The following is a 24,352-nucleotide window of genomic DNA, read 5'->3' as shown; positions in this document are numbered from 1 at the left end:
AGAATTAATAATTAATTATGAGATGTACCTTCCCAGTGGCTACCTGCTAGTAAAACAAAGAATAGACCAGAAGAAGGACGAATATTTTCTCCCCTGCCTTGCCCTCAGGGTGGGCCAGTTGGTGCCTGATGGATCATCCTAAGAAGTAAGGAGGAATGACTTTTATGAAGGGCAAACTTTGAATGCTTCTTAGACAAGTCTCGATCTAAACCAATAAATTTATTAGTTGAATTGAAGCAACCTTTGAGGGGCTTCTAGAGCCGAAGCTTACTTAGCTTCGTAATCACTAAATTAAGACAAGTTGATCTTTTTTAACTTGATACAACGTTTAAGAAGTAATTTGTTATTTTCTATAAAATTCAACTTATTATATTGCAAATTGAATATGAATGCAACATATCAAACTTATCAAACATAACCTTCTCCCCTCCCCCACAAGAATGACCGAAATCGAATTTTCCGGCATGACGAGTCTACCTATTGCAAGTCCGTGAAGACATATAAAACCAACATCTTTTGTACACATCTCCAACAGAAGGATATATAGAAACAAAAAGGCACAAGCTCTATCCATAATGAAGTGGGGGCAATTCAACAGAACTGTTTCGGATAATATGATAAGCATACAAGGTTCAAGACTTAATGCAGGTTTATATGACCGTCCAAACATAAACAGAACAGAGGTGTCAGCAATTTCAACCAGTTTCCTGCTCAAACTCTTCGCCCTCTGAGTCCTCTGCATTGTCGATGTCATCGTCATCTGGATCATGCTCGTAGTCGTCTTTATCATTGTCGACAGTGGTTTTCCCAATCACAATCAGGCTGCTACTGCTCTTTCTGATTTCATTACACTGTAAAAAAATGGTCACAACAACAAGCCGACTTAAATAGGAGAAGGAAACTGAAATGCTAAAACACAACGGTATAATCCCCTACAATTGTAATTTCAAGACACTTAAAACCAGACACACACAGATCCAACAATATTGCAAAAATGTGCCTAAATATATCATCCTTTCGAAGCACCTTAAGGGACATCATCCCAGCCTTAATCCTGCTCTGAAAAGAACTAGGCTGTCCTAGTGAGACGTGTTTTCACTCATTTAGCTATCTTGAGATGTAAGCAAAAGTTTTCTTCAAATGTATCTTGATAATGAGCAATGCTTTTGTCATTTACAATTATATTTTCATATGACTTTTGAGGCACCACCTCTATCCAAAAGAAACAAAGCTATCCGTTTAATATATATTTGTAACTTTTCTATTGGCAAACAGGGTGAGTATACCCCACCCGGCCTTGTGGAACTGATAGCCTAAGCCATCAAGGTGTCCTGTCGTACAGGGTACACACTTCAAACTATTTGATTAATAGTGTCATTCTCCTTGAGGTTTTGGCTCTCCCATAGGCCTCTACATACGTGATAAGACCAAATGCTAAACTTGGATGAACTAAAAAATGTCGATAGCATAACTCTAGCCATTTAGCTTGTTACACTCTTCAAACCCCATCTTTGAGGCTCTAACTCACAAGAATTCCGAAACAGCACCTCATGACGAAAAACCACCCGTATATGAATGAACCTAAGTTATCTGTGAATTCCTAAGGTCAGACATGCATGTAACTCATGATATGCGCATGCGTTATACAAAATCCAATTCCCATTACTGGAAATCCTGAAACCATGACCTCTTCTTACCATCTATGATATTGGTCCCTATATCCAAGAATTTAAATTTGAATGACCTAGAACTTTGACTCCCTTTCAGAGTGAGTGCACAGATCATGGACGTTTTTTGTTCTTTCCAAAAGGAGTTATGTAATTACCATTAATATATGAGGTTTCAGAATCAAAATGAAGAACTATTCACTCCCAAAGAGATTCACATAGCAATCAAAATTTGAATCCAGTACACTGTTGTTAAACCAACACATAGAAACAAATATGGCTGAATAAGTATTTCATGACACCAATTTGAGCATCAGAAGAGCTCTCAAGCTTATAGGATCAAGGAGAATAAGAAGAAGGAACTCCAACAAGGTCCAGCCTTACAGAGAACAAAGCTTTAAAAGTTTCACAAGCATATTCTTACCCTACAGAGAACAAAAATTACTACTTTATTAACAACGCTACAGATACCAAACCACATGCAAGAATTAGATCTAATTAGGCTTCAAATTAGGTTCCTTTTTCCATCAACACTTTCAGCCATTGGCTCATTTCCCTTTCGTTCTTTGGATTGAAACCTCAATTAGCTAAAAAACAGGGCTCTTCTGTAAATTTGTAGATGAGTATATGAGAAATTGGGGCAAAGTGAAATATCTAAAAGTACCTTCTCTTCGAAATCGGACTCCTCCATGGCGAGGAGGAGCTCTTCGCTGTGGGGTTGGGGCCATTGGGTTGGCAGCAAAAACGACGACGGAATGGTCCTTGCTGACCATGGGTACTGTTTCATGAACCCCGGGAACTGTAACATTGCTCTCTCTCTCTCTCTCTCTCGCGCTGAACAGAGTCCGTACAAAGGTCTAAGGACCGTGGCGAGACCTGGTCGACTGGGTCTGTTTGCCGAGTGAGAGTGAGTCACTGTGTCCCAATCATCGGTTAAAATCAAGGGAAATGAATAGAATAAAATAGAATTATTATGTGGTCCACGTCACACCTAGCTTTTGTGGACTCAAAATTATATGGGGGTTAAAATGCAAAAATAGAAAAGTTACAAATATATATTAAACGGATAATAGAGGTGGTGCCTCAAAAGTCATATGAAAATATAATTGTAACTGACAAAAGAATCATTATCAAGATACATTTGAAGAAATTTTTTGCTTACATCTCAAGATAGCTAAGTGAGTGAAAACACTTTTGTGGTTCTTCTTTTATTTTGAGTGTGTTTCTATGTTTAAATAGTATTTGGGTTTTTTTATAAATACATGTATAAGATTGAGTTTATTTATAAATTTGTAAAATTTTATATTTCATGTTTTTTTTTTCTTCATTCAATTGTAAAAAATTTAAGAATTAAATTATATATTTTTAATGAGTTGGATAGCTAATTATACATGGTATATTGTGTTAAAAAAACATATGATTAAAATTGGATTACTAGAAGGATCATGATGCAGAAAACTGAAGCTACGATATTAAACTACATGAGCTTTTGCATGTCGAGCCTAAATTTATTCCAAAATCTGCACATGTTGACAGTGACCATAACCAAGCACAAACTTAATGATAATAAAAGGCATTTGATTCCTCAAGAAAATTGGTCTCCTGCACTGTCCTTTTTCTATTTATTTATACAATCGATCTTGAAAGAAGGAGAATCGAACTTAAATCTGTGAACAGATAACTTTAATTACTTGAACTATAAGCCTTTCTTTCCTTTATTTGGTAACTCTCAGTGTGATCCTAATATCTCAAAAGCCTCAAAAACAGCATCAATGTATTGTGGGGAGCAAAGTCTCATTGAACACAAGAAGAATATAAAGAACACAAAAGTCACAAAAGCTGATAAGGCAAACCGTTTTGAAGAAAGATAATTTAATGAGGCTCCCTCCATGTCATTGACCTGCTTTCCTCCAACGCAAGCCAAAACAAACTCACTATTTCCTATTTTCTTCTCACATCCATCGTGTCAATTTTCTGTTGCTTCCACGTTTTCTAATGGCCTCTTACTCACACTTCCTTCTTGTTAGTCATCAACAACACCAACCCTTTTCTCCAACTTTCAAACGCACCCAAATTCACCTCTGCTTAGGCCCCTTCTCTGTCCTTTTGCTCACAAATTCTACAAGAGTTCTCTAAAGCTGTTGTTGCACCATGAGGCTTTACGTGTACGTAATGGAAGCGCAAGACTTGCGTGTGAAGGAGTCTTATGTGAAGCTTCAGGTTCGGAGGCACAAGTCCAAGACCAGGATTTTGAGAAATACCACCAACCCAGTTTGGAATGAAGAGTTTGTTTTCAGGGTTCATGACATGAATGAGGAGGAGCTTCTTGTGTCTGTGTTTCACCATGACGACGAGTCTGGCTTGTTCAATGGCGATGACTTAGTGGGTCGGGTTCGGATTACGGTCTGCTCTGTTGCTGCTGAGACTAATTGCACCCTGCCGCCAGCTTGGTATTCTCTTGAAAGTCCCAAGACTGGGAAATTTATCAATAAAGATTGTGGTTAGTATACTTCTATGTCTGTTTGCCTTGTTTTCTTTCAATGGTGGCTTTCAAGATTGTGCTTTTGTAGATTAGTACTGCATATGGTTGGTGATTCTTAAAAAGTTCAGACTTTTAATTAGAACTTGGATTTACATTGATCTTACCGCATTCTATCTACTTTCTTATACGATAAAGATATTGTATATCCAATGAGGAGGAGTTGCTATGAAGATGATGAGAAATGCTGGTTCGCTTGCCAATAACTGTTTTGATTGTTGTAGTGGATAATGGATTCGGAAAATTTGAGCACAATGAGTTATGGTGAAATCATTTGTGCAGGTGCATTCGAAATCGAATGAAAATCTAGCATGTTTGACCCTTTTAGTGGGTTGTTGTCTTGTCATAGCTTTTAAACAAGATTATTGATGTCCTGATGTATATTAGTTTCGTCAAGGGTGATGATGATTGTTCATTCTCCGCGTGAATTTCTTGCCTCACATCTTAAGGAAATAAAAATATACAATGTTCAAGGTACGAGTTATCCATTTAAAAGACAAAAGTTAGGGTGTGTTTTCTCAGTAGCCCTGAGTATTCAGTAGTCTGCAGTAGGTATATTTTTCTTCCTCTTAAATGTTAGGAGCAGTTTGCAGTTTATCACCTTGTTATGTGATAATGGGAACTATTCAGGTAAGAAATAATCTTTGTTTCACTAAATTGACTAGATTGTCTTCCTGTTAGGCCTAACCTTTAAGTTTCTCAAACGAAGTTGCTGACTTGGCCATTGATGCGGTGCATTATTGTCCTACTAGCATTTTAGCATCAACCGAGATCTCTATATTAATTGTGTAGAATTTTTGTGCTACAAATGCAGGGAAAATTCTTCTTACTCTTTCTCTGCATGAAAAAGGCCATGATCACCTCCTTTGTGTGCAGCCAAATATAAGCACTGAGGAAACTAAAGAGTTGGACAGTCCATTTATGTCATCCCACGGTGTATTTGGTTCCAAATCTCCATGTGTGAAGATACCAGGAGGGAAACAGTTAATGAAGGCTATTATAAGACGTGTGGACAAGCTTTTGCATAAGAACGATGAAGCTTTAAAAACAGATGATTCTTCAGAGTTTTCTAGTTCAGTATCTGACTATGAAGATTGTGTGGAGGAACATCATACTATTTGTAGCTTTGAAGAGTCTCTTGAGCTGATGCAGTCAAGAGTAAGCGAACAACAAATGCCAGAGAATCTGCAGGGGGGAATTCTTATTGATCAGGCATACTTTGTCTCACAACATGATCTTAATGCATCTCTTTTCACCCCAAATTCACAGTTCAGGAGAGATCTGGCAGAACTTCAGAGGACAACAGATGTAACATGAGGGGCCTTGGACATGGACATCTGAGAGATCCCATGTTTGACACGATTTGTTACCTACACAAAAGCTGCCTCAAAGTTAGTTAAGGCTGTCAAAGCCACAGAGGAGCAAACGTACATGACAGCCGATGGAAAGGAATTTGCTGTATTTGTCAGTGTGAGTACACCTGATGTTCCATATGGAAATTCATTCAAGGTTGAGTTGCTTTACAAGATAATGCCTGGACCAGAGCTACCTTCAGGAGAAGAATCCTCCTGTCTTGTGGTATCCTGGGGTGTTAACTTTCTCCAGAACACATTCATGAGAGGCATGATTGAAGGAGGAGTTAAGCAGGGACTTAAGGAGAGTTTTGATCAGTTTTCCAGCTTGCTGGCTCAGAATTTCAAAACGCTGGATTCCACTGACTTGTCTGACAAGGATCATATCTTGGCAAGTACGCAGGCAGGACATCAATCAGATTGGGAGTTGGCGAGAAAATACTTCTGGAATCTCACTCTAGTTACCACTACTTTTATGGTTCTGTATGTCCTGGTTCATATTCTACTTTGTGAGCCCAGTAAACTCCAAGGATTGGAATTTAATGGACTTGATTTGCCAGACAGTGTTGGAGAGCTCATCACATGTGGAATTCTAGTCCTTCAATTGGAGCACGTCTATAACATGGTTTTACACTTTGTACAAGCTAGGTTGAAGAAAGGTAAGCACATTATATTGCATGACATGAATTTTACTAAAATATTCGAGCCTACAGCACCTTCGCACTTGAGGTTGCATCTTTAACATTGTCCTGGGATTTACACAAGCTGGCCATCTATTACAACAGGAAGTGATAATGGAGTCAAAGCCCAAGGTGATGGATGGGTTCTTACTGTTGCTTTGATTGAAGGGAACAACTTAGCATCCTTGGATTCATCAGGGTTCTCTGATCCTTACGTGGTTTTCACCTGCAATGGTAAAACAAGAACAAGCTCTGTCAAGCTTCAAACTAGTGATCCTCAATGGAATGGTGAGCACTTTTTGATTCTTTTTCAATTTCTTTTCACCCATATATTGACTTATGGCTCATGGAAAAATGATGCAGAGATACTCGAGTTTGATGCTATGGAAGAACCTCCATCAGTTTTGGACGTTGAAGTTTTTGATTTTGATGGCCCTTTTGACCAAGCTATGTCACTTGGGCATGCTGAGATCAATTTTCTTAAACAACTCAGCTACGGAACTCGCAGACATGTGGGTCTCCCTTGAGGGAAAGCTTGCTCAGTCTTCTCAGTCAAAGTTGCACTTAAGAATCTTTTTGGACAATAACAAAGGAGTTGAAACAATCAGGGAGTATATGACCAAAATGGAGAAGGAAGTTGGAAAGAAGGTGAGGACTTTGTATCATAATTTCTTCTTTCTTCTATTTGCTTCAGTTTCCCACTCATAGTATCACTAATTCTACATGATAGTACAGAACTCTCCTGTACCTGAGTTTTCCACTCATAGGTTATATTTTTGTTGCTTGTGTGGTGCCTTCTGCATGTTTTAAATGCTTCTGTTGAACCTACAATTGAGCCTAGTTTCTGCTGTAGAAGTTGATCTAACTCCTTACTTGGTTTTTTGACAGTTGAATCTACGATCGCCTCATAGAAATTCAACATTTCAGAAATTGTTTGGGTTGCCACCAGAAGAATTTCTTATCAGTGATTTTACATGCTCCCTGAAGAGGAAAATGCCTTTACAGGTGCCAGCTTTAGTTTCTAGGATGCTATTCTACTACTTGAAAAAAATAAATTACAGTCAGAATACGTAGTTCTTGACTCTCAACTAGAGATTTTTTAGATCTTCTAGCAGCTCTATTAAATCTGGTATTTTTTTACCTCAATTTTACAGTATAAGAATGATATGATTGCTTCTATGTGTGAGAGTTTGTGTTGTGAGGTGAAAATGTGTACTCAGCTTTATAAGTGATCAGTGGTGATGTGTGTGTGTGTGTGTGTGTGTGCATATCTGCTTTATACTTTTAGTATCTCTTATGATGACTTTTTGTTGCAGGGCCGACTCTATCTTTCTGCGAGGATAGTTGGGTTTTACGCAAACTTGTTCGGACACAAAACAAAATTTTTCTTTCTTTGGGAGGATATTGAAGATATCCAAGAGCTTTCCCCATCCTTATCATCTGTAGGTAGCCCTTTGCTGGTCATTGTTCTGAAAAAGGATCGAGGTCTTGATGCAAGGCATGGTGCGAAGTGTCAAGATGAAGAAGGCAGGCTTAGATTTCATTTTCAATCATTTGTGTCATTCAATTCAGTCATCAGGTAGTGGTGTTAGGAAACTACATAGTCAAGCAATCACATTCAAGACAAAGATGATTTCCTTTTGTCCAAAGTATTTGTACATATAGAAGGCTTTTGATGACTGATTATGTTTTCCTGGCAGGACAATAATGGGTTTGTGGAGAACAAGAACACTGAGTCCTGATCAGAAAGCACAAATTTCTGAAGAACATAATGATCAAGAAGACAGGTCCACCATGCTTGAAGACACTAAATCCATACTTTAATCTTGAGGATGCAAAGATGTCCAAAGTTTATACTGCAGAACTACCTATTAACGTAAGTCGTCAGTTCTGTTCTTTTCCCCTTGTTTATTGCTTTGTTAAGTGTTAATGTAGGCTTCTTCTGCACGATTTGTTATTCAGCTTTGAACTTTGTTTCATTAGTAAAAACAAAGGATTAGACTCAAAGAATAATGCTCTTTTGGTCAATCAAGACTGTTGCTCATAACATGTGAGACTAACAATACCAAAACTATATATAAGTATTCATTGAAGATAAGCATTCTTCAATGAATGGTTCAGTGATTGGAGTTGTTTTTCTTAACAATTATACGTTAGAAGAGGCCTTTTAAACTTATAGTTGGATCTGAAGTATAAGTTAAGCAAATAACTGAAAATTACTGAATGATCTAGACGTCAAAACTTACATATACCCATTAGATTTGTTGTACTAGTACTAAAGACTCTGCTGGACAATGGTGCAGACAAAATCTCTGATGGAAATGTTCGAAGGAGGAACGTTGGAGCACAAAATAATGGAGAAATCTGGTTGTCTTAACTATGCAACTACTGCATGGAAACCTACAAAAAAGCCAGATGTGTTTGAGCGTCATCTGTCATACAGATTCAACCGCCAAGTTTCGATCTTTGGAGGAGAGGTCACATGCAGACAACAAAAAACTCCTATTGAAGATGGTGAAGGATGGGTTGTGGACGAAGTTATGGCCCTGCATGGTGTTCCATTTGAGGATCACTTTCGTGTACGTGACATGAAATTCAAAATTGCTAGCTTTTTGTATCACTTATCATCTCTTGAAAATTAAGATAGATTTTCTTTCTTCATGCAGGTTCAGTTTAGGTACCAGATTGAGAATTCTACCCTAGCTCATAATGCAATGTAAATGCAATGTTCATGTCAGGGTCACCTGGCTTAAAAGCACAAAGTTTCAGGAGAGGATCACACACAACATTATAGAGAAGTTTGCCCATCGACTGAAGGAAATATTCGAATTTGTAGAGAGGGAGATTCTCTTGGGACCAAGACAAGAAGACACATCCCTTTGACACATACTTTATCATTCACATTCAGATAGATCATAAATTCTTTTTGTGCCCAAGTCCTGAAGCTGATAGCAAATTAGCAATGTAGTTGAAAACAGACATGCTCTTTAAAAGAAACTTTGCCTTTTTCTTTTCCTACTTTCTTCACTTTCATTATAGTTATTTTGGGACCCAATTGTTAATTTTTTTTTTTAAAATTCTCAAAAGTTTAGGAAAGCTCTCTTTGAGGACTTAGCCCCTTTTTGAGTTTTTACGGGACTCGAGCTTAGGCCTGGATATCGAAGATAACAATCCTTACCAACTCAACTAACCCTCATTGGTGACCTAATTGTTAATTTAAATAATAAAAAGTGTTACCAATAAATAATCCAAAGTATGTTACATCTTTTTTGCCGCCAATTGTATACAAAAAGAGAAAAAGTTGACGCCAGTGATATCCCATATATTGTCTCATAATATTCTTTTGCCGCCCTATGTGAACAATCCATGAAAGGTAAAGTTTTTAAAAGTCAAGGGCTCAAAGACTTAGAAATCTTTATAGTCTCTGATTTATTTTCTCCAACTTCAATGTTTTCTTTTCTTCATTGTCTATCTGTTACCTTGTTATGGTGGAGCTATGGCGTCCACCACAGTTATCAAGGTGCGATATTTTGGAACTTCCAAGGTAAGAATTTAATTTAATTTAATTTATTTAGTTTCAAGTAGGGTTTGTTATGCTTTATCTGATTGTTGAGAAAAGTTTGGGAAAGAGATGAGAATTTGTAAAATTTGACATAGAATTGAGTTTATAGATTGATAATTTTGAATATGGAATTTTGATCCTTGGCATCCCAGATTGATAATTTTGATAATTTCTGGGAAAGACTTCATCTTTTTGAAAAGTTTGATCGTTACCGGCCTTACATGAGGTTCAATGGTGAAAAGGGTTGATCTGACTAAATCTGATTAGTTTTTGGTTAGAGGTGGGTCAAATTTGGAAAAGAAATTGTTTGCACTTACAGAATTTGGAGACAGATTTGATTTTGTTTTCCATTTGTACAAGTTTTGTTGGTCATATTGAATCAGTCAGAAGTTTTGATCTTTCAAATTGTGTTATGTATTTATTTGGTTGCTTTTGAATGTTTCTAACAAGTTGCTGGTTGTGCTAAAGGTTAAACTTGGGGACAAACTGAGGTATTTCAAAGTTCTTGTTGATAAGAATGGTGAACTTGATCTTAACATGGCTGGATTGAGGGAAAAAATTTGCGGTCTTTTTCACCTTCCACCTGGTGCTGACATTACCCTAACATATATCGACGAAGACAAGGATGTAGTAACTCTCGTGGACGATGATGATCTGCGAGATGCAATGAGGCAGCGTCTTAAGTCCTTTAGAATTGATGTACTGATGAATGATGAAAAAGATGTTGGTAAATATTCAAGTTCCAAAAGAAGTAAAAGTCAAGGGAAGGATGCTGCTAATGTGACAAGTGATACGGAGATGGTGGTTCAACCTTACCCCGATTATTTTGATGATCTTGATCTCCTTGCTGATTCTGGGGAGACCAACAAGGCTACTAGCACAAGTTCTGCTTCTCCTCCACATCATAATGAAGATATGAGCAGAAGCAATGCTCCTCCACATTATAATCACCCTGTTTTTCCAACTGTGGCATGTCTTGAATCTGAAGCCGTAGGTGGTATGATGTGCCACGGGTTTTCGCTGCAGCATCTGTGGTTGCAATCCAATACTTGGATCCCGGTTCAAGTCGATAGTGTAAGGAAGGAACTTATTGTGTATGTCTCTGATCAAATTGTCAATAAGCTGCTGATGGAACATGGTTACATGGTTGAACTCTTTTACTGATGCCTTTTTTTTTGCTGGTTTGTTTTCTGCAGGATTGAAGATTATAGCCTCTGTCGATTCTGTGTTATGAGTCGGGGTAATGTGACTGATTACATTAGGATTAACCTCCCTGTGTCTCCAAAAGGGGATGTTTGAGCAAATTGACCACATTGTGCTTGGTCAGGGTTGTGCTCATAAAAAGAGGCCTTGTTGCTTTGGCTAGTGCAGCAATTTTGAGTCTGATGGCCAATGGTTCACAAGGTGTCAAGGAAGCTGATTGGTTGGAATAAGATAGCTTTTTTCTCTTCTCTCTCTAATATGAGTTGATTTTCTTTTACTCTCTGGAGTTGCCCTTGCAAATTTTTGTGCATTGTGTGGCTTTGAAATTACATGCTGGCTTCCAATTAGATGTTCTGTAACCATTGGAATAAACGTTTGGTCGAGGTTTGTTATTATATTATTACAGTTTTGTAAAATACCAAAAAGAAGTGTGTTCAAATCAAACTGTGATGAGGAAGTGTTTTACCCTACAACTTCTACATTAGACTCCCAAATTATCCAAAAAGGAAAAATATATACAAAGTCAACATCATTATTCTCTCATCCCATTTTCATTATCTCGTGCTTGATAATTGTATATTTATCAAGATTTGAGTTTAAAACGTCTGATCGTTATGTGGTGTTACAGTTCACTTACATTATATAACACGTATTTTATATATTAATATTATACCTTGATATAAGATATATAAATTCATTATCAACCCATATTATATCACGTAAATTAGTAACACTATACAACAATTAAACCTCACACCCAAGAATTTTCCCAACAATAGAATCACACGCATGGGTGAAATTTAGAGGAGAAAAAGAAAAGCTACATTCCAAGACCAACAAAAAGGAAAAAAGAATAGCTACATCAATACATGTGGCGTCTGGAAAAACAAATTAAACAGCAACCAGTGCTATAAATCCACGTGTGAGGTTCCAAATATTTACGATGGTCTCGTAACCAGCAGATTATTTCCGGTCCTTAATAAATCCGCAACTATCTTTGGCGAGAAGAAAGCCAAAAGTCAGTCTAATTTTCTTATTCGCTAAGCTAAAGTGATTTATAAATACACAGCGTATCAATGCTTTCGTTTTGCAGAGGAGGTAGAGAGAGAAAGAGAGGCGGTAATAGCGGCTGACGGGTACGCTTCGGCTCCGATATAACCTACGATTTTCTCGTTCTCAACGGTTCTATATCATCTAGGGTTAGGGTTAGGATTTTACTTTTAGATTGGATTTGCAGAACACTTGTTCTCTGCTTGTTCTCTGGAGCTATGGCGTCAACCAAGGTTATCAAGGTACGATTTTTAGTAACTTTTATGATAGAATTTGATTTTTTGCCTATTGGGTTTATTTTTGCTCTTTTTCGTTAACATGAAATGTCTGGGGGAAGGCAGTGGAATTTAAATTTGACATGGAACTGAACTCGGGGATGGAACGGGGCTATAGATTGAAGAATCTATGTTTGTTTTTCCTAATTGGAGAGGGTGGATTAAATTATGATTTCGAATATTGAGTTTTCTGAATCTTGGTAGCTTTATTAGATTGACTGTTTTCTTCATTTCTGGGAAATTGTTCGTTTTCTGAATGATCGGACCGCTAACTGGCCAACCATAGATGGGGCTCAATGGTGGCAGTTTTTGTTAAGCTTACCTCGATTGGTTTGATTGTAGATGGTTTGAATTTAGGAAATTTTGTTAGTGTTTTCATAGTCTATGGTCAATTTTGATTTCTTTTTGTGTCATCATGGTAATAGCTAAGCATCGAGTCTTTTTCCACGCTAGATGATGACATCATGTTATACAATTACCAGACGCCCTTAACGGATGATAAATGTTTTGTTTTCAAATTTTTAAAAATGTTCTAGCCAAATATTGGGATGTTGTATAGCTAACTGTTTGTTACTGTCGTAAATGAGTTGAAAGCATATGATGCCATCAAATTACATTTTGTGGTTATTTGGTTACTTTTGAATGTACTAACATGTCACTGGATGTTTTGAAGGTTAAGTATGGGGATACACTGAGGCGTTTCAATGCTCGTGTTGATGAGAGTGATCAACTGGATCTTGACATGGGTGGACTGCGAGCGAAAATCTTCAGTCTTTTCAATTTCCATCCTGATGCTGACATTGCTATGACGTACATTGATGAAGATGGAGATATAGTAACTCTTGTTGATGATGATGATCTGCGTGATGCAGTGAGGCAGCAGTTGAAGTTCTTGAGAATTGATGTACATATGAACAATGACAAAGCTGGCAAGTCATATGCCAAATCAAGTGGAAGTTCTACTCCATTAAGGTCTCCCAAAGGCACATCTCCAACCCTAAATTTCAAAACTGGTGCTGCTGAAAGTTTTGAAGTCCTTGCCAGAGCCGCTCCGTGAATTTGTTTCTAAGTTGCACCTTGAGTTGGCTTCAAAGGCCGAATCCTCTAGTCCAGTGCTTGCAGATCTTGTTGACCGCTTTTCAAACATGGGGATATCCTACTTGATTCCAGATTCCCAAGTTCCGGTCGGTGGAGATTCAGCCACACAGAGTGGTTTCTCGAAGATCCCTTTGGCTCCATCAGCTGCCGCTAATTTAAATGATGTGAAGGATGATGGCAAGTCAGGACCCATCCTGAAGTCAGCATTTGAGGAATCAAGCTCCAAAAAAAGTCAGGCAATGGGCGCTGTGAATGTGAGTAAGGATGTGGGGTTGTCGGTTCCACCTTGCCATGCTACTGTTGATCTCAATTCCCTTCCTACTGATTTTAATCCATCTGGACCTGCACCAGTGAATTGTGCACCAGTGGGATCAAGTCTTCACACTAGTGATGACAGGAAGGAGACTAAGGAGTTTAACAGTCTTTTTTACCTTCCACAGAAAAATTTCGAGAAGTCTCTTGGTTGTGGTGCATCTACAAGTTCTGCTATCCCTGAAAGTGTGATTAATGATATGAGCAGCAATCATTTCAACGAATGTCCATTTACAGGGACTGCAATTGCAAACCAGTCACCCAATCCTTCTGTATGTCGACGTATTCCTTTTAAAAGGAATCACTCTGAAGCAATGGGTGGCATGTTCCACACAGGAGTTCGCTGTGATGGATGTGGTTGTCATCCAATAATTGGTCCTCGGTTCAAGTCCGTAGTGTAAGGATGAAAAACTAATTATATCTCTGATGCTAAGATGGTAACGAAACATTATTGATTTCTCATAATTGATGTTATTTCTGGTTTGCTTTCTGCAGGAAAGAAGATTATGACCTCTGCCGTATCTGTTATTCAAGTATGGGTAATGCGGGTGATTACATTAGAATTGACCACCCTGTGTCGTATCGGCATCCACGGCCCTTCAAGGGGTTGTATGAGCAGGTGTGTAGATTCCCAAGATGTTATCTTCTGCTTTTTATACCATTGTTATTTTTATCATGGAATTTGACCTTTTCTTTTTATCTTCAATGACAGCCTCCATGGGTTGGTCCTCCAGTATTGCCAAAAATCTTGAGAGGTTGTAGTATGAAATCAGGCCGTCCTAAGCTTGACAGCCGCTTCGTATTGGATGTCAACGTGATGGATGGTACCTTAATAGCCCCATCTACTCCATTTACCAAAATATGGCGGATGCGCAACACTGGTGGTTTGATCTGGCCTCAAGGAACACAGCTCATGTGGATTGGGGGAGACAGATTTAGCAAATCAGATTCAGTTGAGATAGAGGTAGCATAACTTTGACAGTTTTCTGGAATTGCTTGAGTAATGTATATTAGTTTCTTATTTATTTCCTTTCCATATTTCTTGACTTTTACATGCCAATTTTCGTCCACTTCCATTTCAATTCTTTGTTTTGTGTTTTTTGTTAAAATATCTTGATTCTTTTCAGATTCCTTCTCATGGTGTGTCTGCTGACTATGAACTTGACGTTGCTGTTGATTTTACTGCACCTGAGTCACCTGGTAGATACATCTCGTATTGGAGGATGGCATCTCCATCAGGACAAAAGTTTGGGCAACGTGTTTGGGTTCTTATCCAGGTATTTTCCTCATTACAAATCAGATATGATTGTGATCCTTTTGATGACTTTCACTTTAATTATCCATTCGGGCGGATGCTTCCCAGAGTAACTTTACATCTGAGGCCCATAGTAGTTGGACAAATTTACTTATCTTTTGGCCTCCTGTGCAGGTTGATGCTTCCTTGAAGGATTCATTCTTTGGGAGCTTTCAAGGTTTGAACCTGAATCTTCCTCCTGAGATTTGTGGTTCTAAAGAACCTGAAAAAATAGATGTCAACCTTAAACCAGCTGCTGGAAATGACTTTATCGAGCCCTCTGGCTCCAGCTCAGTTAAGGAGCCAGTGAAGCTCATGCCTCATCAACAGCCTGAAAATGACCAGGAGCTCCACTTCCCTATAAATGATAACTTGCTGGTTGGCCACAGTGGTTCAGCACCTACTGAGCCGCAGAATTCAACTGTGTCGTATCCGACTGTTGATATCTTTGAATCAGCACCACCCTCCCCCAAATCGGCACCTGTCGTCAATGCACCAACATCATCTAAAGGGACCAGTTCAAATACTGGCAAGGAAGACACCCTCCTAAAGGAGCTTGAGGAGATGGGGTTTAAGCAGGTCAATTTGAACAAGGAGATTCTGCGTAGGAATGAGTATAACCTGGAGCAGTCTGTGGATGACCTATGTGACGTTGCTGACTGGGATCCTATCCTTGAAGAGCTGCAGGAAATGGTAAGTTGTCCAAGCCAAGCATGATGAAGTATTGGACATTTTGTCTCTCTTTATAGTTTTTGGTGTATGTGAGACTTTCAGAGCCATAAGTTCTGAATAGTGATCGCTTTTGTGCAGGGCTTTTGCGATGCTGAAATGAACAAGAAGCTGCTTGTGAAGAACAATGGGAGCATAAAGCGTGTGGTTATGGATCTCATCAATGGGGAGAAGCTTTAGATGAAAGACAACAACTACTAATAATAATAAGTCTTGTTATTATAAATAGTACATATATATATATATATATATATCAGAAATAATGGACTGGCATTTGCCATGCGATGTGATGCTTTGCTTTGGACCATGTGCTTCTTTTGCTTAGTATGTAATCATGTATTTAGTATTTATGCTGATATCTAAGTTATGGATTTAAATTTACCATATTTATGGATGTTGCCTATCATTTTTATTTATTTATTTATAGTTTTTTTTTTTGGTAGAAATTTTGTTTATAGTTTGGTTGGGCAATTAAAGGGTCTCGTCGCTGAGCCGTCTCGTGTGCATTTTGGAACTTACCAGTCTTGCACGGCAATTTGAACGGTTGAAGCAACTTATCCTTTTTCTCCTTTTATAGTCGATGTTGCAACATCTCTCTCTCCTCTCCTTTACCACCGATTGCCTCTCCTCTTTTTAACTGCCCCCAACCCCTCAGCAGCATTAGCTGCCACAGTTTTCCCTCCTTTGTGAGGTGGAAGAAATATAATGATTTGTCCAATAGTGAAATGCATCAACACTGAAATGGCTGGCAATGGGTCTAGCACAGTGAAAAAGCGCACTGATAGATAAGAGGTCTCAATTCTAACTTCCATGATATCTGAGTGTTGTGTGTGTGAAATCTTCATTCCCGTAGTTTAGACTATCGCTTGTAGTTAAAAAAAACATTGAAATGCCTTCACCAATTGTCTGAGTAACGGTTGATGGTGGATTTTGGGTTTGATGTGCCAAACTTGTAAATGCATCATAATTAGACCATCTTCAAATTTAAAGGCATAAGCAAATCCCAATTATGGTTTTGTTCTTCTTAGATTTCCATCACAATGTGGTACCAAAATGGTTGGTGTCAAAGCCTAATGAATTCCTATATCATCTTTGTTTCAGTCAAAGCCTATCTTCCATTGAAGTGAAGTACAAGTAGACCAAAGGTAGTCCAGTCCAGGCTCTTCTAGTCTTCTTATTCAGGGCTTTACAAGTTTACCCCCCATGTTGGCAAGATCAGTTTCCATGTGCTCTTGATTAATTTATTGGATGGCTCCCACAGACTTGAACTACAATATTCATTACTCTCTCCCTCTCTCTCTCTCTCTCTCTCCAAATTCTTAAAAGTTGAAACATAGACTCAATCCCCTTCCATGATTCCGTCTGCAGATCAAGACTGAAGTTCTGTGCCCTCGGAGATTAATTAAACTTATAAACCCATCAAACCCATTTAATTAATCTCAATGATGGCCATGGAATTTTAATGAAACTACTCTAGTTCTTCTCACTGGGAAGAGCTTGCTTATTGGTTCCCTTTCCTGGTTTGCCTTTCTGAAGGATCTTTCTCTTTTCCCCATAAAAGCTTTCAAGAAAAATCTCTTTGGGCATTGAGCTTTTGTTTTGGGGTCTGCTGTCACAATCTCTCTCTGGTAGAACATGTGGGGTTCCATGCTTTTGCCTCCTCTAAAGACATGTAAGTTTATCCAGTACCTCCTGTGAGTTTTGAGCTCTGGGCCTTTTATTCTTGAGATGTGTTTAGCAGGCACAACACACACTGCAACCCGCTCTGCTGCACAACATGTCTTGTTTAGTTTCTCTCTTTCATGTCAGCTTATCCATCCACAGCCTTAATCAATGATCTTTTCAAAGCTTTCCCTTTTGGGTTCTGAGCATATATGATTTTGCTATGACATGGATGATGGGTGCTAGAGTTCATTCCTAGATTTTGATGTTGAATTATTTCCTTGTATAGAAAGATGGAATCTGGGAGTAGGTTTTACTCAGCTAATGCTGATGAGTTCAGATTGGATGCAAAATGGCTGATTGATCCTAAGCATCTGTTCGTTGGGCCAAGAATTGGAGAGGGAGCTCATGCCAAAGTGTATGAGGGCAAGTAAGTTGTGTAGCTTTACTTAAGTTTCGATTTTTCTCACTTCAATTGTTTGGTTTGCATAAGTGAAAACCTTGTGTGTCTTGATTTTGGGCAATGTCATTTCTGCGGCTTGCCATTTCTGTTAGTTGAGAAAAATATGTTTAGATTTGCAAGTTTTTGGGCCATCTTTCTTTAGATTCGACAAACCATTAAGTTCTTTTCTGGGAATAGTCATATCTTTTCTGCATTTTTCTTTTTTGTGTTTGCATTCTCAGCTATATTTGGGGTTCTGCTGAACATGTAATCTATTCCGGTAGGATCCTAGAAACGGTTAAGTTTTCACTGAATTGTACCTCAGTAGTTGCCGATGAATTTGGTTTGAGCACAAAAATTGAGTTTTTAAGCAATTAGATTGCAAGTAATTATAGTTCAATTTTGCGTCCTGTTATGCTGCAGTTATCTCATTCCATTATATTTCGGCTTTTTGGATTCCAATCAGATACAAAAACCAGACTGTTGCAATTAAAGTTGTTCATAGAGGAGAAACTCCGGAGGAGATCGCCAAGAGAGAAGGACGGTTTGCCAGAGAGGTTGCAATGTTGTCTAGAGTTCAACATAAAAATTTAGTGAAGGTTGGATTTAATTTGAAAATTATGGTGGTCATTTGCCTAAGTTCTATAGTTTGTAAATCATTGTGGTGACTGGTGACAATAGTCAGATTATGTAGTCATAAATATCATATTGTTGTGTGTCAACATAAATAAAACTACCTTGCCTCTCAACAGTTTATTGGTGCCTGCAAGGAGCCAGTAATGGTGATTGTTACTGAGCTTTTACTGGGAGGTACATTGCGTAAATATTGTCTGAACATGCGGCCAAGATGCTTGGACATACGCGTTGCTGTTGGTTTTGCACTCGATATTGCTCGTGCAATGGAGTGCTTGCACTCTCATGGGATTATACACCGTGATTTGAAGCCTGGTAACTTTTCCCTTCCCAGTTTTAACCCCTTTGAATTCAATAGGTGTGATTAGGTTGCAGAAGGTTTAGATTCACAAACTGTATCAGAATTAGATCACATTCTATAGATAAGTTCTTTATTCTGAAGTAGCGATGTAGTTCTCTGTTTACATTTTTCTTTTTCTTGTCTTGTATTTTTCTCTAATAATGACTGACCAATTCTGATGACTCTGTATTGTCATATTTATTTTGTATGTAATCAATATCTTCTGACTTATGTCTGCCATAACTGCTCAATCACCCAACTTTCTTTTGGTATTAAATTATTAATAACTCTTGTCCTTGTTTGCATTACCACGAAAAATTTCGTCACTGCGGGTGATACCTTCACCTGGGTTTTCCTTTCTGAAATGTTATAGTCTTATATTTAAGTTGCCAATTTTGACTGCATTATACTTTAGGAAGATGGCCCTTCAAACAAGATAGTTTCTGTTTGTTGAATGATTTCTTTGTATATAGCATGATTTAATGCATTGATGTGGATGGGTGAACCATTTGTTACATTTCAAAGTGTGCATTTGTGCATTATTTATATTTATTTGGAAAATATGTATAGTTAGCTACTTAAAGAAGATGGGTTCAGTTAGAAATATCTCACACTTACACTATTATTGTCTTGTTTTGTTTTTTCAAAGTAATGACTGGTCTGCCATTGGTATTAGTTAATGCATTGATGAGGTTGGCTGAATTAGTTGCTGTGTTTTGAAAGTGTAAAGTTTCCTGCGCGATACCTTTTTACTCATTTGCTTATTTATTATTTACATTTTTTATGGTGCAGAGAACCTACTCTTGACTGCAGACCACAAAACAGTTAAATTAGCAGATTTTGGGTTAGCAAGAGAAGAGTCATTAACAGAGATGATGACTGCAGAAACTGGGACATACCGTTGGATGGCTCCAGAGGTACTGCACTCCTTCCCCAGCTCTCTTGTGTATCGTCATGCATAAAATCACCAGCTTATTTGAGTTGCTTTACCTATTTGCTTGCAGCTGTACAGTACTGTTACATTAAGGCAGGGAGAGGGAAAGCATTACAACCATAAAGTGGATGCCTATAGCTTCGCAATCGTTTTGTGGGAACTCTTACACAACAAGTTGCCTTTTGAAGGCATGTCAAATCTCCAGGCAGCATATGCAGCTGCATTTAAAGTAAACATATCTTCCCCATCTATACGATATTTCCCATTGTAATTATTTTAGTTACTTTCCAAAATGCTTGTGGTACTGCTAAGTTTTACTGATGATGTAAGGGTTATTTTGCATTTCAGAATGTGAGGCCTAGTGCTGATGAGAACCTCCCGGAGGAATTGAATATCATCCTAACTTCCTGCTGGCAGGAGGACCCAAATGCCCGACCTAATTTCAGCCAAATAATTCAAATGCTACTTGATTATCTTTACACCATATCTCCTCCTGAACCTGCAATTCCATCTCGAATTTTCACTGAGAACACTGTCTTGCCACCGGAGTCTCCTGGCACAAGCTCCTTGATGGCAGCACGCGATGGCTCAGGGGAGACACCCAAAGGAGAAATGGAAGACAAGCCAAAAGGATTTTTCTTCTGCTTTAACCAGTGTTATTGAGTGCTGATTAGTTGATGAGAAGATCTATAACCTCTGCCCTTCCTTCGGGTCAATAATGTTCGGAGGGCTCCTAAACAATAGAATCTAGTCCGATTTAAGTACATTTTGTTAACATGGTAAATGTTTAAGCTGATCAAAATCAATGCTCATCAAGTTCAATTGTCAGATGAATTCCCCACTTTGTATCTATTGAATGTTCCACTGGATCTAGTCAACATGTAGGATCTTACCTGCGATTCGATATTTTAACATCTAGTAGCTAATAGTTTGGAGCTGGGTTTCATTGTGATGCTTAAATTTAAACTTTGGACGTAATTTTATCCAACTGACAATTTGAATTGCATCCCAAGAATTGGCTCAATCAATATCATGAACGTGAATTACACTAACTGGAAAATTTGCTTTAATTCAAAAATATCTTAAAACATTTTAGGAATTGCATGGCTGGGACTAAGGATGCACTAGAAACGCCTGTAGACTACATCTCAAATACAAGACATGTTGTAGAATTCACCAATAGTCATTGCAGGAACATGACCCTTCTTTGAAATGATGGAAGCGGTTCCAATCCCTAACAACAATTTGTCTGTTAAATACCTTTGATATCATCTTTGTTGCATTGTGGCAGTCCGTACAAACTCTAAGATTTTTAGATATTCTAAGCGTAGTTCCAGGAAGTGTTCTGATTAGACCAAAGGCAATGGCCAACTTCTCACTGTGGTGGGATACTGAAGCTTCCTTATCATCTTCTTCTGCATCTAGTCTTGCATCTGCTGCGTAGGGCACATAACCAGCTTCCTTAATCCGTTTCATCATGTCGTGAGTTGCATTGTAAACCTCCTCCAAGTGTGGACATGCTTTGTCCTCAGCAAAGAACTCATAAATCACTCCATCCAACTCAATCAGGCTACATCCCGGAGCCTTCTCTATTCCCTTTTCTCTCATTTGATTTCTCACCTGAATAGCATCCTCGCGCCTATCTACTGATGCGTAAATATTTGATAGCAGAATGTAGTCTCCACTATGAGGGGTCTCCAAACTGATTATGTGTTTTAATGATTCTTCACCAATTTCAACATTTTTATGTGCTCTGCATGAAGCAAATAATGTCCTCCAAACAACTGCATTGGGTTGGATAGGCATGCTCTTGATGAACTGATATGCCTCTTCTATCAACCCAGCTCGACCCAATATATCAACCATAGAACCATAGTGCTCAATCCTTGGTTCAATTCCGAAATCTTTAATCATGCTGGTAAAAAGGTTTCGACCCTCATTAACCAGACCTGCATGACTACAAGCAGAAAGAACTGCGATGAAAGTCACATTATTTGGTTTTATATTCTTCTCCTGCATCAATTTAAAGTATTCAAGAGCCCCTTTTCCCTGTCCATTACTAGCAAGACCTTGAATTAGTGCTGTCCAGGAGAAGACGTTTGTTGAAGGCATCCTATTAAATACTTCAATTGAACTATCTATACACCCACATTTTGCATAGAAATCAATTAGTGCAGTTCCAAGATTAACAGTGAGCTTCAGTTTCTTCTTCTTTATATAAAACTCAACCCATTTACCAGTTTTCAAAGCTCCAAGGACAGCACACGAATAAAGAACACTAACCATGGTAACCTCATTGGGATCCACATTTGCCTTTTGCATGTCATGAAACAGATCAAGAGCCTCCCTGCATCTATTTGCTTGGCTATAACCAGAAATCATTGCACTCCAAGCAACAACATCTCTTCGATCCATTTGATCAAAGAATCGTCTTGCAGTCTCTACCTGACCGCATTTAGCATACATATCAACCAGAGAAGTGACTAAAGCAATGTTAACCTTGAGTCTATTTGCCTCTATATAGTCACCAATCCACTCTCCCAGTTCCAAATTGGCCAGTCTTCCACATGCTGTCAAAACACTAATCAATGTAACCTCGTCAAACCCAACACCCAGTTTCAACATTTCATGGAATAGCTTCACCACCTCGTCCCAACACTTGTTCTTCATGTAACCTGCTAACATCGAATTCCACGCCATACGAGCCCTTTCTGGCAATCCATCAAACACACGGCGGGCAACCTCAAGTTCCCCACAAGTTGCATACATATGAATCAAAGTGTTCTCAACGAACCCATTTGACTTGAACCCACATTTCACAATGTGGGCATGAATCTGTTCTCCTTCTCTCAATGCTCTTAGTTTAGAACAAGCCTTCAATATACTAGAAAGAGTGAATTCATCGGGTTCAGCCGAGCTTTCCTGCATTTTCTTAAACAAAAGAAAGGCTTCAAGAGGGGACTGCTTGTATGTGAGGCTCCTTATCATAATGTTATAAACCGAAGTATCGGGTTCGTCGAGGTTGTGAAAAACGGAGACAGCATAGTCCATGGCATTGGGGAGGAGTATGGCGGCAGAATCCAGGAAGTTTTCGGTGATGGCGGGGTTGAGGAGAAGGCGGGTTTTGATCAGGTGGGCATGCACTTGGTTGAGGTCTCTGGTGGTTTTGCATTGTTGGAGAATTAGGGTTTTAGGATTGTGTGGGAATTGGGAAATGGTCGTTATGGCAGTTAAGGGTTTGGCGGGAGAGATAGGAAAGGCTGTCAATGCCATTTTGCTCAATATGGGTTATTTGTCAAGCTCTTAAATCGTCCCGTCACGATAATAGCGTGGCTATAATAGTAGTATATGCAAAAAAATGAGATGTTGCAGCTTATTTGGTATGTTATGTTTTTCGACTGAATTCGGACCACACATTCAAATAAGAATTTACTAAATCAAAGAAAAAATTGCTCATTTTTCAAGATTCTAATGTAAAAATCTAGTGTGGTATTGAAGGCCAGCTAAGCTTTGAGAAAGTTTAGGAATTTAACATCATGATGGAGACAAATCTTGAGACCCATTAATATATTATGCCTTTGGAGGATGTAAGCTTGAAAAAGAAGAAAAAATATCCAATTTTAGGCTCACCTCCTTCCAGCGTTATTAGATTCATATGCTTGAATCAATTTGATATAGACAAAAATATGGAGAATTAGATGCCACACTTATCGTTTTAGAATAAAGGCAAAGCATTTCTGTCTATAAATTGAAGCTCAATGCTCCTAATACTTTCAACTTGTGATTGCAGAACAATGAGCAGAAATTACGAGAACCCAACCAAGCGCCAGAATGGCTCAGATTATTATTCTCATCTTCAAAGGATTGCAAGAGCCCCTAGTGTTCTCACTGAAGTCCCTCACTATGGCCAGACCCTTTTCAACAACCAGGCCAGTGTAAGAGAGGACTATGGCGGTCACCAGCAAAATCAGCGCATCCCTGAGGTCAAGTCAGTTGAGGAAACCATCGATGTTCAAGCTGACGGCTTCATCCAGGGCAACCACAAGGGATTTGAATTGTGCAAGTGGAAGACCTTCAAACCGCGTTAAGGCTTTCGGAGAGCGTCGGTCATGGATGACTGGCAGGCGTATCTCATAAACTAGTGTGCTACCCTACACCACCAGTTACATAAATAAAGTGCCTGTCTTTTATAAATGCTGAAGTTCCTTGGCTCTTAGTAGGATGCCATTGTCAAGTTAAATGCATTTCCCTTATTAAATAAATAAGTTAAAGTTACAGTTATGTTTGCTGTTATTGCCCCACTGCTGGTATATTGCTATTGTTATTAATGCAGCAAAGCAATGGCCGTATGAACATCAGAGATGTGGCCTCCCATTTGCTTTAACTTTTTCTGTTGAAGTTGAAGGAATGGACGACTATACATATACTAATACTACTAGAGGTACAAGTTATGCAGAAAAATGGCCTCCAAGAGCCCTTCAGAAGGGTTTTCTTTGATAGGTCATGGGTACCAAAAATTAACTGGCTTGCTTGAGCCCTGCCTCAGCCAAGTGCTGCAATATTGATATGTATGGCTAGCA

General features: G+C 38.6%; 5 protein-coding genes and 1 pseudogene across 8 annotated transcripts; 4 read left to right on the top strand and 2 right to left on the bottom strand.

Moving 5' to 3' along the window:
* Nucleotides 1–542: 542 nt before the first annotated feature.
* On the bottom strand, nucleotides 543–2,610 carry LOC103337932 (transcription termination factor). Its single transcript, XM_008241103.3, has 2 exons — nucleotides 2,332–2,610; nucleotides 543–851 (listed from the first exon to the last, which is right to left on the bottom strand). The coding sequence occupies exons 1-2, from the start codon at nucleotides 2,473–2,475 to the stop codon at nucleotides 696–698; spliced, it is 300 nt and encodes a 99-aa protein (XP_008239325.2). The 5' UTR covers nucleotides 2,476–2,610; the 3' UTR covers nucleotides 543–695.
* Nucleotides 2,611–3,447: 837 nt separating this feature from the next.
* On the top strand, nucleotides 3,448–9,256 carry LOC103337933 (C2 and GRAM domain-containing protein At5g50170). Its single transcript, XM_008241104.2, is given in 14 exon segments — nucleotides 3,448–4,167; nucleotides 5,021–5,517; nucleotides 5,519–5,543; nucleotides 5,546–6,217; nucleotides 6,344–6,526; nucleotides 6,602–6,723; nucleotides 6,725–6,886; nucleotides 7,127–7,243; nucleotides 7,555–7,817; nucleotides 7,939–8,059; nucleotides 8,061–8,114; nucleotides 8,542–8,817; nucleotides 8,905–8,952; nucleotides 8,954–9,256. Coding segments are annotated over 14 exon segments (3,057 nt in total). The 5' UTR covers nucleotides 3,448–3,818; the 3' UTR covers nucleotides 9,122–9,256.
* A 133-nt stretch (nucleotides 9,257–9,389) lies between these two features.
* On the top strand, nucleotides 9,390–11,476 carry LOC103337935 (uncharacterized). 2 transcript variants are annotated; one of them, XM_008241105.3, is made up of 3 exons: nucleotides 9,390–9,782; nucleotides 10,269–10,874; nucleotides 10,997–11,476. In XM_008241105.3, the coding sequence occupies exons 1-3, from the start codon at nucleotides 9,735–9,737 to the stop codon at nucleotides 11,000–11,002; spliced, it is 660 nt and encodes a 219-aa protein (XP_008239327.2). In that variant the 5' UTR covers nucleotides 9,390–9,734; the 3' UTR covers nucleotides 11,003–11,476. The 2 variants fall into 2 exon arrangements, with proteins under 2 accessions (XP_008239327.2, XP_008239328.2); XM_008241106.3 differs by having other exon boundaries at nucleotides 10,269–10,894.
* Nucleotides 11,477–12,015: 539 nt separating this feature from the next.
* Nucleotides 12,016–16,177, top strand: NBR1 (ubiquitin-associated (UBA)/TS-N domain-containing protein / octicosapeptide/Phox/Bemp1 (PB1) domain-containing protein). Of its 2 annotated transcripts, XM_008241109.3 has the most exons (8): nucleotides 12,026–12,295; nucleotides 13,002–13,680; nucleotides 13,867–14,135; nucleotides 14,234–14,357; nucleotides 14,451–14,702; nucleotides 14,866–15,015; nucleotides 15,168–15,725; nucleotides 15,843–16,177. In XM_008241109.3, the coding sequence occupies exons 2-8, from the start codon at nucleotides 13,474–13,476 to the stop codon at nucleotides 15,939–15,941; spliced, it is 1,659 nt and encodes a 552-aa protein (XP_008239331.2). In that variant the 5' UTR covers nucleotides 12,026–12,295; nucleotides 13,002–13,473; the 3' UTR covers nucleotides 15,942–16,177. The 2 variants fall into 2 exon arrangements, with proteins under 2 accessions (XP_008239329.2, XP_008239331.2); XM_008241107.2 differs by having other exon boundaries at nucleotides 12,016–12,295; nucleotides 13,002–14,135.
* Nucleotides 16,178–16,986: 809 nt separating this feature from the next.
* LOC103337937 (serine/threonine-protein kinase STY13) lies at nucleotides 16,987–20,600 on the top strand. Its single transcript, XM_008241110.2, has 7 exons — nucleotides 16,987–17,433; nucleotides 17,713–17,853; nucleotides 18,332–18,464; nucleotides 18,618–18,813; nucleotides 19,631–19,755; nucleotides 19,843–20,001; nucleotides 20,121–20,600. The coding sequence occupies exons 2-7, from the start codon at nucleotides 17,717–17,719 to the stop codon at nucleotides 20,433–20,435; spliced, it is 1,065 nt and encodes a 354-aa protein (XP_008239332.2). The 5' UTR covers nucleotides 16,987–17,433; nucleotides 17,713–17,716; the 3' UTR covers nucleotides 20,436–20,600.
* Nucleotides 20,601–20,750: 150 nt separating this feature from the next.
* On the bottom strand, nucleotides 20,751–23,305 carry LOC103337938 (pentatricopeptide repeat-containing protein At5g66520 pseudogene; annotated as a pseudogene). Its single transcript, XR_016128525.1, has one exon. The product of XR_016128525.1 is annotated as a pentatricopeptide repeat-containing protein At5g66520 pseudogene (transcript).
* Nucleotides 23,306–24,352: the final 1,047 nt, after the last annotated feature.

Source organism: Prunus mume, linkage group LG7 (genome assembly GCF_029339155.1).
Source record: "Prunus mume cultivar Tortuosa linkage group LG7, ASM2933915v1, whole genome shotgun sequence".
Lineage (NCBI taxonomy): Eukaryota > Viridiplantae > Streptophyta > Magnoliopsida > Rosales > Rosaceae > Prunus > Prunus mume.
This window is presented reverse-complemented; position numbering and strand designations above follow the sequence as displayed.